The sequence below is a fragment of the Pinus tabuliformis genome, chromosome 8 (assembly GCF_031772625.1).
Source record: "Pinus tabuliformis cultivar Carrire ecotype Pingquan chromosome 8, CPIR1, whole genome shotgun sequence".
NCBI classification, from domain to species: Eukaryota; Viridiplantae; Streptophyta; class Pinopsida; order Pinales; family Pinaceae; genus Pinus; species Pinus tabuliformis.
The window spans coordinates 464,985,170-465,002,238 of NC_142294.1; the positions used below are offsets into that span (position 1 = coordinate 464,985,170).

At 37.0% G+C, this 17,069-nt stretch overlaps 1 protein-coding gene across 1 annotated transcript; it reads left to right on the top strand.

The window, feature by feature from the left end:
- The first annotated feature begins 7,176 nt into the window (after positions 1–7,176).
- Positions 7,177–7,780, top strand: LOC149236058 (uncharacterized). The gene is made up of 2 exons (XM_089368758.1): positions 7,177–7,468; positions 7,695–7,780. The coding sequence occupies exons 1-2, from the start codon at positions 7,177–7,179 to the stop codon at positions 7,778–7,780; spliced, it is 378 nt and encodes a 125-aa protein (XP_089224884.1).
- The last annotated feature ends 9,289 nt before the right edge of the window (positions 7,781–17,069 follow it).

Sequence of the window (17,069 nt, forward strand, 5' to 3'; positions counted from 1 at the left end):
AATCCTAGGATAACCACAAACCATGCTTAACCTGGTAGCTAGCCCTACCAGGTCGGGAGAGGGCTCTCTCCTTGTCAATCTCAATGAGAATGGTTGCAATTATGTCTTGAGATGACTAAAATGAATGCTGATTTTAGGCTAGATATAATACCTTAGGGTTTCTGGTTTGATTTTTAGGTTTGGGTTGTTGGATTAAATGGAGAAGGCAGATTGGGTCCGGGAAATCAACTTAGGGATACAGTCATGTTCTGTGGGGTGAGGTAGACAAGGGTTTATGTATTAGAAATGGATTGAGATGGTAGTTTAAGACAACTGAGGAGTTGAGGAGGGCATAAAGAAACTATGAGTCCTCTTCAAATAGTTGAAAACATTGAAAACCAAATGCATTCCCAAGACAAAGCACAACAATGTATTTTGTCTATTCACCTTGATTCATTTAGTTTTAGAAGAGAAAGATAGATTTGGATACATATAAAACATAAGAAAAACTCATTACAAAGAAGAAACAATACATAAACTCACTGTCACAAGAATCCCACAAAAATAGCTGTGAAACTTGGTTTTATTCCTTGCCAAACTGTTGTAGAGATATACAATAGAGTTCAGAGCTTCCACAAGAGTCCAACCTTTACAAATGAATAAAAAAGTACATGATATAGGCAAGGAAACTACTCAAGCTAGCTATCAGGGGTCGAAACCATGAGAAGAGGAGTGGTTTCAACCATATCTAAACTAGGAACACAAAAGTAGGCAGTGGAACAACTTGCCTCTAAAACTTAGGAAACCAATTCATTCATGATCAAAACCACTTGAAACTTGATGTATCTACCCTATGAGGTGTTTTTCATCCATATTTACATCAAATACATCATTTACCATGCATAAATTTACCAAGGAATGAGGAAAAGTCAACTTCCAAGAAAACTAGGAAAAATCTGGAAATTTAGGCAAAACTGGCAAATTCGTTTAATGCGCAGTGCCAAAAATTTAATGCACAACGCTTTTTCAGGGCCAGTTTTGGAGGCCTTCCTAGTGTCCAAATTAGGTGCAAGTTGGCTTGTTGGAAAGCCCTGCCTGTCTAGTTTCTGGAACAATTTGATTTTTCTGATTTGGAGCTCATTTGCCCCTCCAAAATTTGATTCTCCCAAGACTGCTTCCTGTGTGGCAAAAAAGTGGCAGAGAGGGCACTTTTTGGGTGTTTTTTCCCTTTTGGTGGCCAAGACCTTATCCAAAATTTCTCAATATTTCTGAGTTGACTTATTTTTCCATGCTGATTCCAAATATGTAGGCCATTTTGCAAATAGAGGTCCCCATCAAAAACGCAGCGCTAGTGGCGCTGCACACCTATTGGAAAAACCTGTTTTTCAAATTTCAAAATTCAAAAATGACAAAAAATGCTCAAAATTTCTTGAAATTTGGCATGAGGGATCCTTGTTAGGTGCTTTGTTGAGCCAATGATGCTTCAGCCAAGATTTTGAGTTTATCATGTTCTTTCTTGCTCCTCAAAGCTCTTCTTAGCTTGGCTTTTAGCCTCTTTATCCTTGCATTACAAATCTTGTTCCAAGAGGACAAGCAAGCAACTCTGTGAGACTGATAGGTTCCTCCTGGATGATCTTTCCCCTTTTGTGTGGCTTTCTTGGCACATGTGCTTCTCTGGAAGTGTCACTGAAAGTTTCCTCCTCCCTCTCATAGTCTAAGTCTCTCTCCATGGGTTTTTTGGTGATGTGATAGGTGATGTGAAATGAAGGTTTGTAGTGATAACAAGATGAGTATGAAGAGATTTTAAAAATATAAGGTAAGTGAGGTGTAGGATGAGGGTGTGAATGCTTGAGGGAGTGGGAGTTTGGAATTCTTAGGGAATGAGGGGAATGAGGGGAGTGAAAAGTGCTTGGGAATTAGGGTGTAGAGTTTGATCAGGGAATGGGGATAGTAGGAATGTAAGAATTAGGAATTAGGATTAGTGAATAGTGTATTAGGGCTAGGGTTTGATGTAGAAAGTAGGGTTTAGTGGAATAAGGCTTAATGACTGATGGATTGTGAAAAGACTTGGTGAACTAGGTGTGAATGAAGGAGAAGAGTAGCAAATGACCTTTGGTGGCTTATGAAAGGTAGTTTTAGCTTATTTAGGGTTTGTGAGAGAAATTTTCAATGCCAATAGGGTTTGCTATGAAATGATGCCAAACACACTCAAGAAATCAAGCACACTTCTTTCTTATCAAGGAGGAATGGTAAAATTACATTGAACAAGCATTAAATATCTTTGGAGGTGTTTTGATAGCAATTTTGAGGTGTTTTCAGCAAGTGCACAATGCTAATTTAATGCGCAGTGCCAGTGTAATTTTACACTGGTAGAACCCAACAGGTGCGCAGCGCCAATTTAATGCACAACACATTTTTGTAGACCAGTTTTGAAGGCCTTCCCAGTGTCCAAATTGGGCGTGTGATAGCTAGTTGGAATTTTATCGAGTCTACTTTCCAGAACACCTTGAATTTTCCAATGTGGAGGTCATTTTCCTTGTCAAAAGCCCAATCTCCCAAGACTGGTCAAAATGTGCAAAATGAGGCTGCCTAAATGCATAGTGATGTTGCAGTCAACTTTTGAAGGTCTTCCTCAACTCCAAATTGAGCTCATAATAGCTCATTAGAAAGCTCTTTGTGTCTAGTTATCATTTTACTCATCCAGCAAGTCGTTTGGCCAAGCAGGCTAGGAGAAATCTTGATTTTCCCAAGGTCATTACAGAGGTGCATTAACTCTCCTGAGGCAACTATATTTTTGACATATCTCTAAAACCATGACAGTTGTGTAAAAAATGAAATATTATTTTCTTCTTGGGTCATTGAGGGACAAAAACCTCTCTCACTTTTTCCAAATTCATATTTTCTTGCTTAGAAACACAGTTTGAAGAAAAACTGTCCCTTATGTGTGATGAATGGCTTGTTCCTTGGAATGACTTCTCGACAAATGATGGAGATTTGATGTTTGATGATATGAAATGGCCTCATACCTTTTGATATCCCTTATGCCTCCTTTGCTCAGATATCTCTGATCCCATAGCCAACCCTAGCTCAGTGGGAGAGGAAATTAGGGTTTGTTCTCTTTTGCTTTTGCAGGTGGATTGGTGCTCAAGATGACTTGATTTTTGCAGTGGCAGGTGCTTGGCAATGTCATCAGGTGACCAGGAGCAGCATGTGATCATTTATTACATATAGAAACCATAAAATTACATCAAATTACATGAAAAATACCAATGCTTTGTTTTACCTCAAAACAACTTTTGAGGTTAGAACTTCATTAAGCTTACAAATTAACAATTTCTGACTTTTCTGATCATTATTAACCTCCTCGTGTGTCTTCTGCATGGAAAATTTTAGGGGCGAATTTTCGCCCTTACGCGAAATTAAGGGGTTTTAAAGTTTTAGTGGGCAAATATTTTGTATCATAGTACATTTTTACAAATCGCCTCAAATTTATTTTATAAAAAAATTACGTATGGAGGTTAGCCCACCTTATTTTAAGGGAGAGGGTAAAAAAGGAGTTACAACCTTCCATTCGCCCTAATTTTCAAGAATAGGTTTTATTTATGTGAATCCTATGGGCCAAATACCATATTTATAAAAGAGGTATGGTAAATTAATAAAAATATAAAGAAATGAGAGGTATGGTAAATAAATAAAACATTTTTAATGTTTACTCCATAAATCACCTTATATCCATGCAAGGGTGTAAACAAATAAAAATAAAAATAAAGTGGAGGTATGGTAAATAAATAAAACCTCTTTTTATATTTAGTCCATAACCCTCTTTCTATTTATGAAGGCTCAAAAAAGAGGTTTTATTTAAGTGAATCCGATGGGCCAAATACAATATTTGTAAAAGAGGTATGGTAAATTAATAAAAATATAAATAAACGAGAGGTATGGTAAATAAATAAAACATTTTTTTATATTTACTTCATAAGTCACCTTATATTTACGAACACTAAAAAAATGCATTATATTTAGGTGAAACCTATGGGAAAAATACTACGAGCCAAATACCATGTGCTAGATTATTATTAATACCATGCAAAAAAACATTATTAACCCTAATATTAGTATTAATAAAAATAAAAATTGCACATGGTATTGACCCATGGTATTCACGTGGAATGTAGCCTATTTAAAGGGGGGAATTAAACCAGCATACATCCATCTTTACTGTGGATCTACTAAGCCCCGAGAGGGATCAAATATCATGATATGCAAACGAGCATAGAGTGAAAAAATATTTGATCCCTCTCGGGGCTTGGTGGATCAAGAGTAAAAATGGATGTTGTAATTTAATGTATGTTAAACATTTTAACTTGGTTAAAATAAAAAAATTATATAAAAATCAATTATTAATTTTATTAATTTTTATAAATTACTAATAGTAATTTTTAAGCTCCAGGTTTATGATAATCCATGGTATTGACCCATGGTAATACCATGGTATTCATGTGAGCATAGACTATTTAAAGGGGAAATTCTATCATCTTAGATCCATCTTAATTCTGGGTCTACCAAGTGCTCAGAGGGATAAATAGATTTCATCCCTTTAAGAGTGGTAGATGTGGAGTTAAGATGGATATAGGTTGGTTTTTATGATAATGAAGATATTGAATAGACTTAGGAAATTATATTGTAAAAACATCTTAAGGTGAATGGTTAAAGCTACATTTAGTCACTTCACAAAATTTAGTAAAAAATACCAATATCTCCATTAATATTGGTTTTTCTGATTTAACAAAAAAAATTCAAAATAGTGAAACCTTATCACTCTTTCCGCATCACCCTCGCAGAAGATTTCCCACCATTTTTCAAACATTCTCAATATGATATCTTCATGAAAAATTTTAGGTACTGATGTTGGATTATTTGTTTGAAAAATAAGCTGGTTTGTACAACCTTTCATATTCTGTGCTATTCTTAGTTTGTCCTAATGATCTGTAGGGGTTGGAGCCACTACACCATATTTTCCTAAAAGGTGGAGATTGTTCACCAAAAAGGAAATTAATCTACATGTTACAATGCTGTTAAAAAATGGGAGACCTATGAGGATAGTGAATTATGCTAATAAGCAATTTAGATTGGGAGAGACGTAATTAAATTTTATTATTTAATTGAAGATTTCTAATTAAAATAATAATAAATCTACATTTATATATTCATATATTGATTGGAAGGCTTCTCACAATGGTCACTTCTTTCAATTAGATCCCCTTCAAGCCTTTGGGATACCTAATACTTTCTTATATAATATAGTTGGGGCTTGCTACTTGTTGGCGTGTTGGGGTAAACAAACTTGATGTGTTTTTTTTTTTTTTTATCTCGCAGTTGGAGTCTATGGAATAAGAAAGAAATTTGATAACTTGAAAAAAGTGGTAGCTTAAGAAAGAAATTTGATAACTTGAAAACAGTGGTAGCTTGAAAAAAGTTGTAGAGAAAAGATTAATCTCTCCTACCTTGACAGAACTTGTGGTCAATATCAACACCTACAAGAAATTTGTTGTGGAATATTATCAAAACTAATAGAAGGATATGAAAGAGTGTATTGTAAGAACCTTGACAAACATGGCCACTGAAACTTGGAACATTGTTTGTAGGAAGAGAAAATTATGTTTCTTTTTTCCAAACATGTATGTTAGTATATTATAGTTTAATGAATATGTTTTCTTATTATCATATATGGTTTCATATTTTAACAAAACATTCGCCAAGACTTCACAATGTTTTATTATTCAGTAAAATATTTGCCAAGATCTTACAAGATTTTATAATTCAGTGAAAGATTCTCCATCACTGTACAAGATAATATAATCTCGTGAGAGATTTGCCAAAAACATTATATATACATATTATATTATTGATAAAATTGCCTCCCATTTTTCCTATGTATCATGGGGATTAGCCCATTTATTATACATATAAATTTAGGGTTGTTCTTAAAATTTTCCCTAGTCTGCTGACCACTTTATTTATTCTGAATGACCATGATGACAAACCCTAAGACCTAATGAAACTAAACCCTAGGACTGGTTAAAAATGAAATGAACTGGAATGACTGGAAAGATGTTTGAACAAGTCAGTAGGTATATGACATGAGGGAAACTGAAATGAAACCACTACCATCAGTTGATCCATGACCTAATGGAATGTAACTGATTGAATGAGACACCTAACATGAATGCAAAAGAGCAATTTGATCACTGACGGAAGTGTGAAGGCACTGACACTAACAGTTAGTATTTGCGGAATTAATCTCAGATTTGCCTTGTGAAGAAGAAATAGTTTATGAGGAATCATTCCCTAATGAGAATATTTCTCTTATTTCTTCACAAGATCCTTGGTATGGAGATATTATAATATATCTTTATACTTCAAAGTTTCCCCTCTCTTTTTTAAATGATGAGCGAAGAAAATTGCGTCACTTAGTGAAAAGTTATGATATTATCGGTGACACTTTGTATCATCGCAATGTTGATTCAATCCTTAGATGCTACTTAACCTTAGGAGAAGTTGAGTCAGTGTTGAATGATTGCCACAATAGAGCTTGTGGCAGTCATCTATCTGGGCTTGCTACAACCCAAAAATCTTGTGTGCAGGGTATTTTTGGTCTTTGATTTTTAAATATTGTGTTGAAGTGGTCAAAAAATGCCATCGTTGTCAGGTTTATACTTGGAAAATACACTCTCATCTAGCTCCGCTCTTTCCTGTTATTATTGTCAGTCCATTCACAAAGCGGGGAATTGATTTTAAAACTTTTAACCTGCCTTCGGCAAAGGGTCATAAGTATATTATTGTAGCAGTGGACTACTTTACTAAGTGGGCCGAAGCTATGCCCACTGTTGTGAATGATGGTGAAACAACAACCCTGTTTCTTTTCAACCAAGTCATTTCTCATTTTGGTATTCCAAAGGAGATTGTCACTGACCATGGCAGTCATTTCCAGAACAAGATGATGGTTGAATTGGCTCTCAAGTTGGGTTTTTGGCAGGAGAATTTGTCTCATTACTATCTTAAGGCCAATGGTCAGGTGGAAGGCATGAATAAATCCTGAAATTTATGATGCAAAGAATAATTAATAAGGCTCGATCCAATTGGCATATCATGTTATATCTTGCACTTTGGGCATACTGGATGTCGGTTAAGACCGCTATGGGTTTCACTCCTTTTCAACTAGTTTATGGTTTGGAATCGATCTTCCATGTGGAATGTGAAATTCCTTCTCTTAAATTAGCTATAGAACTTCTTCCATACACTTCTAGTCTTGAAGAACACCTTGTTCATTTGGAACATCTTGACAAGCAACGTCGAGATGCTGCCACAATTAACGAAGCTCATATAAAGAGAGTGAAAGTCCAATATGATAAGGTTGTGCGTCTTAGGGTTTTCTCTGAAGGTGACCTTGTCCTAGTCTATGACGAAGACAAAGACACCTTGGGGGAAGGTAAGTTTAAACACATTTGGTATTGTCCTTTTATCATTAAAAAGGTCTTAAAAAATGGCACTTACAAATTGGCGAGCTGTCAGAGCCCATAAATGGGCTCCATCTTAAAAAGTACTATGCCTAGGATTCTGCCTAGCATTTGCTTGGTTGTAGATATTGTATATATTTGTGCATATCTTTCTATAGGTTTCATAGTCATATCGATATTTTTGATCTTATTTGGTAGGTATCGATGGATTATTTGGTATATCTAGGGTTTCTTCGATGGTGCTAGTCGACATACTTGGAATTTGGCTTCCACAACTTCGATGATTTACTATCCATCCGGTTAGTTGTTGGTTTCAAGAGGCATATGTATCAAATGTGCTTCAAATAATGTTTCCGAATATACTGCTGTGGTTAACTTACTATCTAAAGCAATATCTCTTGGTATTGATTTGTTAGTAGTATAGTTGGATTCACAACTGGTGGTTTCTTAGTTAAACAACATATATTGCGTGAGAGATCCTTATTTATATCGCCAATTTTTGAGAGTGCATTTATTACAAAGATCATTTAATTTTATCACATTTATTCATATTCCACGATCAAAAAACTCATTTGCTGATTCCATAGCTAATCAAGCATTAGATTGGCATATTAATCGTTCATCACATTAAAAATAAAAAATAATTAAACATCATCTGTATATATGATCATCACATCATGAAGCCGTCTGTACATAGATAGAAGTTTTATGTTCAAAATGTTATACAAAATCAGGATAAAGTGTTCTACAAAATTAGGGCTTAAGCCGAATCTGTCCATCAAAATATGGACATCTCTAATCTATATCTATGGGTCCAGCCCCAGATGTGCATCTCAGAAGAAGACGATGGTAGTAGCCGCCCGTCGGAAGAGCCACACCCAATATCATGGTACTCCTACCACATGTCTTTGCATAGCCTCTGGTAGATCCTCTATTGTTGCCATAGGTACCTGGTGAGTCAACCTCTGCAAGTTCCTATGTATGGTATGGAGGAGTCTCTTAGTCTCAACTATGACACTCTTTGCATCTGTTCCATGACACCTATGTTTGGGCAAAACCTCAGGTCTTACTGGCCCCACATCTGTATCGTGATAAAAAAAATTTGTAAGAATTTTTGTCTAATCAAAATAATTTCAATTCATAATTTTTGAAATCCAAAAAAATCAAATAACTTTAAAAAATTAAAAATATTTTTACCTATGGCACCCCATGCAACATCTGGTGGAAGCACTAGATATAGATCCTCTCTGAAGTCCATGCCTGCATATGGGTAGTCCTCGATGGCAATGACTTATTGTTCCCACCAAAGGAAAAAATCGTCATCAAAAGTTGTTCTAGGGACCTCACCACACCCTAGTCTCTTCATCAAATCAACCCATATACCTATACATGGATCTCTCAGGCTGCTAATGGTAGAGAGCACTTTGGGTCGAAGCCCTGGTAGCCTCTCAAAGAAGAAAGTGCAAAGGATGGTACCATACCCAAAATGTTTGGTATTACTCTTTTTTATAGAAGTGAGTTTCTTTTTCAGATTGATTATGAGGGCTGTACACCAACCAAACACTATGGTGAGGCAATCGACTTCTAGGCTTATTGTAACATGAGATTCTTGGTGCAATGAAGCTAAACCTGCTACCCTCACAATGGCTAAAAGGAGAATTCTGAGGGCCAAACTCTCCACATTCTTTATTGGGATCTGTGTCCCTACCTTCTCATTATTACCGGGGCAATATATGCAAATATAATCACTACGCTGAGGCTTCCTCAAGTCTTCCCTTGTAAGTTAACTGGCTCTCCTCTTCTGGAAAGCCTAGTGATGAAGTAGATATCTTCTAATTTAATGCGCAAGCAAATTTGATCAATCATAAAAGCATCCTCTTCTGGATCCTATTAATTCACAAGCATCTCCAACAACCTTGTGTTGGTTTTAATATTAGTTATTTTGAAAAATTTCAATAATCCACACCCTCTCAATGCATCCAACGACAGTGGGTCATTCATTACTTGATTGACTACTGCACTATGCTCTGTTTCTTTCCATGTGATAGTCATCTTGCAATTCAAGCATTTTTATCTATTGAAATTCATAATTTGAAAATTCTCACTACGCACACGCGGGTTCACTTCATACATAGTCGCATATAGGGCTTACTCATACGCGACTTCGATATGCCCAACTCGTGTACGCACAGAGTAAAAATCTAAAAACAAGATCCCTACGGTAAAATTCTAGAAAAAATGCTTGAAATGTACATAAATTCATTGAAAGATCAAATTTGAGGAATACCTGGACGTTTGGTAACCGTTCGTGCCGAGAAATAGGGTGGATTGTGGTCGCTGGTATTTGCTCCAGATTTCATTTTCTTAATTGTTCGAAACGCAAATGAGGTTTTTTGAGCCAAAAGGTCTATTTATAACTTGTAATTTGAAAAACTTTTAAAAACCCACTTTTATAAAGTTTATGTTTTATTTTTAATAATTTTATAAACTTTGTGACCTTTTGGCTTTGAGTGCTGGGATAGGTTGTCTTTTAGGTTAAATTGAAGACTTTGAGATTTTTTCTACCGCTTCGATTCCATGACTGCTGACCCATCATGGCAGGTATCATTTTTCATCACTGGCATATAGGTTAGGGAAGATCACTTTTCCATTGCATTATGCATTCTGGCCTCCATATTGCGATATGTTGCCTTAGGGTCGACCCCATTGTGTTATGATTTTTAAAACCATTTTCACTCGCCGACTTATAAAATCATGACATGATGGTAGAGCCTTCCTTTACATGGGCTTCCTAGTTAGATCCTCACTGACATATGTTTCCCATGCTGCAAAGATTGAGTAGGCTCGAGAGTCCTCTTTAGTCCTACCATGACATTTTACGATGAAGCTTCATTCTCCTTCTTCTTTGTTGTATTTCTGGCTTTATACCCTAGAGGATCCCACATGTTGAGTTGTACTGCTGCATTTCATGTTGACTATTTGTACCTTTTGGCCTTAACCTGACTTCACTTGGACTCTTCTATAAGCCACTTTTTGACCATGTCTTTTTGCAAAATAAACCTTGCAATCAGTTAGCCTCTGGAACTTGACACATTTTGCCCATGGAAAGAACATTCCTTTGAGTGTCATTGACCAGTTTAGTCACCTTGCATTGAGCATAGGAATGTTCTCCTCCGAGGAACTAGCACATCTGTATTTGGATTCTCGTTATTTCCACTATACCATAGGCATTCTTTTATTGTTTTTCAAGCTTTCCAAATATGAAAAAGACAATATATATATATATATATATATATTCCAAAAAGAGTGGGAACAAGACTTTACTTCCATAATTGATTGCAACAAGAGTCAATTGTGTCGCCCTTGAACAAAGCACTCAAAACGAGTCTTTCCTTCATTGGGATGAGCTTTAGTTTGACTTAGGAGAGCCATAACATTGTTATTGAGTCAGTACTCCTTCGGTTGGTTATCTCTTCCAATCATATGGAGAGTTTGTTTATGCCTCCTGCATGAAAAACTTATACAAAGTTATCATATGCTGCCATACATTCACATTTGATTCGTGCTTTTGTTCAAGGGAAGTAAACATGAGTTAGCCTTTCTATGGTGTCTCTTGACTCATTTTCAATTGGCCATACCTAGTCTGTCAGAGTTATGTTCAGTATCACATCAACTATTTAGTACTTTGCTCGTGTTGGTTTGAGAAGGTCTCCATTGACTTCTTGCTGGTGGGTTTTATCTTATCAACTTCGACACATTGCTATGAGAGTAGGCCTAGAGTTGCACCCTAGCCTATTTACATCATTGATAGGTGACCTTGTGCTCAACATCGATCAATATTATGGGTCCTTGACAGAGTGGTTTCCATTGTGTTCGACGTCAACTTACATTATCACACATTGGGATTCATGCAATACCTTGGTTTCCATTTGACCTTATTGGTGGATTCCTTGCCTCTGTGTCAACTTTCAATATTGGTTGGTTCAGAGGGTTTATGTCGTGCGCTAGCCACATCTTGTGTACACCAAAAACATGCTTTGATATGGTTACTTCATCTTTCTTCGTTCGATTCCTTCCAATTATTGGCCTGCGGGTTACAATCATGCTAGATTGATGTAGGATGCCTTAATGCTTGCCTTCAAACAAATATTTTCCCATCGACTTCGACTCATTTCTCTGGGAATAAGATCTAGAGTCCTTTTTTTCAGTACCTTAGGGTTTGCAGTAATTAGTGGCAGACTCCTTTTCTATCAACACTGAGAATACATCAATGTCTCATGATTGATAGATTCTCTCAAGTGTTCGAATTCAACTCATTTATTTGCACTTGTTAGATTGTACTAAGGTACCTTGAATCTCATCATCATTATCGGTGAGTTGTCTCACGTTTGTTAACGGTATACATCAATGACTAGTAATCAAATGATTTCTCACATGGTCGACTTTAGCTCATTTATTCCCATAGTGTAGAAATGTACCATGGCGGTCGGTGAAGACCTCAAGTTGCATCAATTTTTTTTGGTTCACTTGCTGCCAGTGACACCGTCTACCTTATATGTTGCAATTCATCACAAAAACATCTTATATGTTGAGACCTGAGTTGCATGCAATACCATTATTCCACTTTTTGACTTGATACTTTGAGGATCAGTTATGTGACTTCAGTGATCGGATATCTACTTCAACATCATTGATCAGTGCTTTTATATGTGATATTGTGACATAGCCTTGATATGTACTTTTGCAGCTATGATAAGATGATCCACTATGTATTTCTCAGTTTCCTTTTTACTTGTATACATATTGGATCCGATCTACACTTTATATGCAGACGTGATTTACTATCTCTGAGCATGGATATGCCCACCTCAGACATGAGATTGATTTTTGATCTCTTCCATTGGTTTGGCAGGCTGGAATCTGGTGATATCCTCCCAAGTCCTCACATGATTTTTTCTATACACTTAATACATGTTGGCCATCATGTACCCCTTATGACCTCATATATTAGGGGGAATCCATTATAGCATCATTTACCACATTTTTATACTTGATGCTTTGAGTCATGGCCTTGGGCAACCCTTTCCCTTCATACTTGGTCCAATCATTAACAAACATTATTTTAAATTCCATATGCGACTCTGCCCTTCAAAACATGCATGCACACGCGGGGTTCAACTATACCCAACTTGTGTATATGATTTAAAATCCTTATTTTTTGGGTGGGGTTTATAGGTTACACTAGAAGCCTACCTACTGGAGCCCGTGGCCTAACCGTGTCCCAACTGAAAAAACTGTTTTGAGTTGATATAAATACACCTCATGGGGAAGGCCTAAGGGGGGAGAAAGATAGGATATTGACACTATATCAAACTTGTCCCTGATGAAGTATGATTTATCCCTATTCCTCCTGCACTCCTAGCTATAAGAAACCCCTATTTCCTCATTGTGCTGTCCATCTCCTTTATATGGAGTCCACATGTATGCATTTGAAAGAGGATTGTTGAGGCTTGGGATGGACAGAGCTAGAGGAAGGTTTCGCTTGGAGCCGTGGAAAAATCAGGTTGTATTCTTCCACATTCTTTTGCAGTCATAAATAAAGAAGCTTTGTCTTGTTCCTAATGTTATGATATTAATGCTTTGATTTATGTTTTTAATCTAAATTATGTATGATTTTATGTTTATTACTTATATGCTTATATGACCTAAAATCTATATCATCAACATGCTTTGAACTACTACGGGTATATGTGATTTTCTTGAACGAGTTGTAGGTTTTGAAGCATTGGTGGAAGAAGAGGGTTTGGACCCTACGGGAACAACCTCAAACATAGGACCTTCGGGTAATAATTCTTCTTCCTACTTTAGTAGTTTAAGTATTAAGGCTGCTTGTTTGATTGCTTCTCGTTGGTGTATGCCCTCTGCTCTGTTGGGGTGCTCAACCCATACCCTAGGGTGTATTATTCCCATAAAAACATTGTAGGTAACAGGTTGCACGTGTGATTTCCTTGTTGAGATTTGAATGCATGGTACATGCATGTGGTTATTTGGTTACCTTGCTATCATTGGCACGAGATTTCCCTAGATTGACAGTTGTTTTAGCCTTGCCTTGCTATTTCCTGGATAACGATGGTGTGATGGGATTCATTCTTGGTTGAGATTTGGGTTGCTGGAAGATTTTAGATCTGGGTGAGGTGGTCTCAGGAGAATCCCAAGGGTTGGGGGTGGAGATGGTTTTCTTCGGGAATCCCTTGATAGGTGGGCAGAGACAAGAAAATTCCTATGGGTATGGTGAAGAAATTCTGAGGCATCCAAGCTTTTTTCGGTTTGGTGATTTCTGGACCAGTTTAGGTGAAATCACTTTGGTTGAGGGTTGAGGTGGTTTAGCCTCTGGATGCCTTGGTTGGTTTTATTTTGATTTATCCCATGAGATCCCACATTCATGATTGGAATATGGCATGAGGGTGACTGGATAAAAGAGAGATTTGGTTTAGCCAAATCTATGGTCAGGTGGTAAGTGGAAGTCCTGACTTGGTTGTAATTTGCATATGTTATTATGTGTTGGTTGTTATTGAGATTAATGAGCACACGTTCTGATCTTACGTATTATTTTATGACTAGATTTCCATGGTTCTATTCTTTTTTAAATGTTGGTTACATTCATGGTATATTTCCTATCTTATGAGGTGTTATTGAAATGGATCCATTCCATGGTTTGATGGGCTCTTGGTTACATTATATGAATTCATGAGCTAATGCGTATATTTGTAGTTAGTGAGAGAGGGAAACAAGCCTTCTTGATGATTCTTTGATGAAATTAGCAAATTATAGCACATATATGCATTCATGACCTACATGTACCTTGTCTACAAAGTGTTTGTCTAAACGATTATTATGTATTAGACAAGTTTAAGCACAAATTGACTCAATAATAATGAATTAAGGCTTCTATAGATGATTAAGGAAATTTTGGAAAGTCTAATGCAATTTTGGGCAGTTGGTCTATACCCTGCCTTGAAAATCCAGAACAAGGCTTCTGGCTGCTGTCTCTTAACTGAGAAATTTTAGCTGTAGCCACACATACGAGAGCTTATGAGTGCTGATGGAGCCTTCTAGCCGCATGCACAATTTGGCATGTGTGCAACTAGGATGGGAAGTGAGTCAAGAAGGTAATTCTGGTCCAGGAAAAGTTGATCAGTAGATGTTGCTTGACATCTAGGTGATCTGGTGTTCTTAGAGGTTGTAGTAAATATTAAAGGTAGTATGCCCCACTTCCATAACTAGAAACTGGTTTTTGGGTCATGCATAATAAATATAAACTCATGTTTACCCCAGAGACCTTGTAAAAGAAGGTAAATGTGGGGTGGGGTGTTATACTCTGGTCTGATCCATAAGGGTTCACTGACATCCCTGTCCATGACTTTTTTGATTTCTTCAACTCTGTCCTATTCATGGGTAAGCCAGGAATCTAAGGCCATTAATTGCACATACCCCATTCTTGAGTTGGAGTCCCAAATGTTCATGTCAGTTAGTATCAAAATATGCATGTAAAATTTAGTCATTTTAACTCTATCCTTAACACTGGATTTATAAAAAAACTCAATGAATTTTCTGTAATCTTTAAAAGGGAGAGAGCCAAGATATGCCAAAGTTTTGATCTGAAATTGGTACCACTATTCCTTTAGGAACATTGAATAAGTTTTTGATGGATGCCTAAACTGGATGGCTTCCATGGTCAAGCTTTCCATGGTGGAAAGATGCCCTCTTTCTCTTGTAGCTAGGCCTTTAGTCTTCTATTCTTTGTTTAAAGTTGGTCCCTCATACTAGATTCCTTGATTCTAAGATCAACCATTTCCTCCCCCATATTTTTCATCTTTTCCTCCATTATCCCCACATCTTCCACTCCCTTGGATTTTGTAATTTGCATCCACCTATGGGTCCTACCCCTTTCCTTCTCTAGCTTAAAGAAGAGTGGGACTGAAAAATGGGTAGGGAGGATCTTCCCTTCTTATAACTATTTGTAGTAGGATACCAAGTTTGGTTGGTGATTTGGCTCATGTAGGTCTAGATTTTTCTCTTGTACCCCCACAACCCCTTCCTATATTTTTCCTTCTCGTTCCTATAGTTGTGCAGTGACTTCCTGCAACATCGTTTTGCCTTATTGTAGCACTATTTTGCGTTCCTGTAACATTACCATTTTCTCCTGTTGCTTGATGGTATATTTGGGGGTTTTGGTTTTCTTGGAGCCTTGCCTCTTTTTAGGGGTTTGTGGTTCTTTTCCCTTAGTCTTAATGGATGTTATTTCTCTTAATGTCTTCTTACCTATTTCCATTCCTGCCCCTTGTTGGATGGATAATTATTCAATAGCGATAGGGGTTGGAGAAGGGGGTTGAGGTTTCCCTTGCCTCATCTTGTTGCTCTTTCTTCTCTTGAAGTACATAGGGGGTTGTCTTGGCCTCCTTGCCTTTGGTTTAGCAGGGGTACTTAAGGCTGCAAGGTGTCAACAAATTCTTCTTCTGTATTGCACTTTGAAACACTTTCCTTCTACTCCCTTCTTCTCCTCTTTTGAGGCCTATATGATTTCCCAATGGCCTACAGAGTCCTCTATTCTACTATTTGAGTCACAATAGGCTTGATTGGGTCTTCCCTAGGAACTATGGTTTTTTTCTCTATTAGTTTATGCCTATGTTACTTTTCTTACTCCTCCACTTCCTTCTATGATTTTTCTTTTGGCTCTTATTCTTCTCCTTCAACCTCTTCTTCTTCTTCTTCTTCAGCAAATACTTCCTCTATTACAACTCCTCCAATATCTAATTGGGCTTGTGCTTGGGTTTCTAGGAAGGCATCCCAATCCATGTCCACAAAACTAGCCCAAGCTATAGGGTTTTGAAGACCCTCCAGAGCATTTATAACTATTAATGTTATGAGTCCATGATGTGTTATGTGTTGACGTTTTCCTCCTTTAAATTTTTGGCTGATTTCTCTGATGGAATGGAGAAGAAAGTGAGGAATGCTAAATCTCTCTTTGGTAGGAAAATTCAATTGAAAACTCAGCTGATAGAGAATTCTAAATTGGTATGCATAGACTATACTATGTCTTCCCTCACAAGATATGTACTTCACGACATGTTATGCTACATCATCCCAGGGATATGTTAAAATTTATCATCTAACTACATTTTTGTCCTTCATGGGCTGTTATTCTGGAAGGAAAAATTTCTTCTTTGCAGTGATAGCCTGTATCATTTATTCTTTTGTCCTTGTCATTCATAGGGAAAGTGTAGTTACTTTGCTAATGACTTCTTCATTCAAGTGGATAAGGACTCTCCTCACTATGATTATGGCATCATTTTCTCCTTGTGGTTGCAGGCTCAAAACAATTACCTCAGTGACCTCATCTTCGAAACCCCTGAACTTCTCAAAGAAACCTAGCCATCGATGGTTGGAAAAGAGATCCCTGGAAATAAGATGTTCGTGAATTCTAGATGGATATGTGGGACCTCTATAGTTGAATCCACCCCCCATAGTCTCCAATAATTTTTTTCCAAAGTTGGACAAGTAATTTTCTCTCTC

Bases quoted from the DNA above. Each gene is read 5' to 3' on its own strand.
- LOC149236058 (XM_089368758.1), top strand. From the start codon at position 7,177: ATGGGTTTCACTCCTTTTCAACTAGTTTATGGTTTGGAATCGATCTTC. The intron at 7,469-7,694 runs GTAAGTTTAAAC...CTTATTTGGTAG, and splicing joins CAAAGACACCTTGGGGGAAG to GTATCGATGGATTATTTGGT.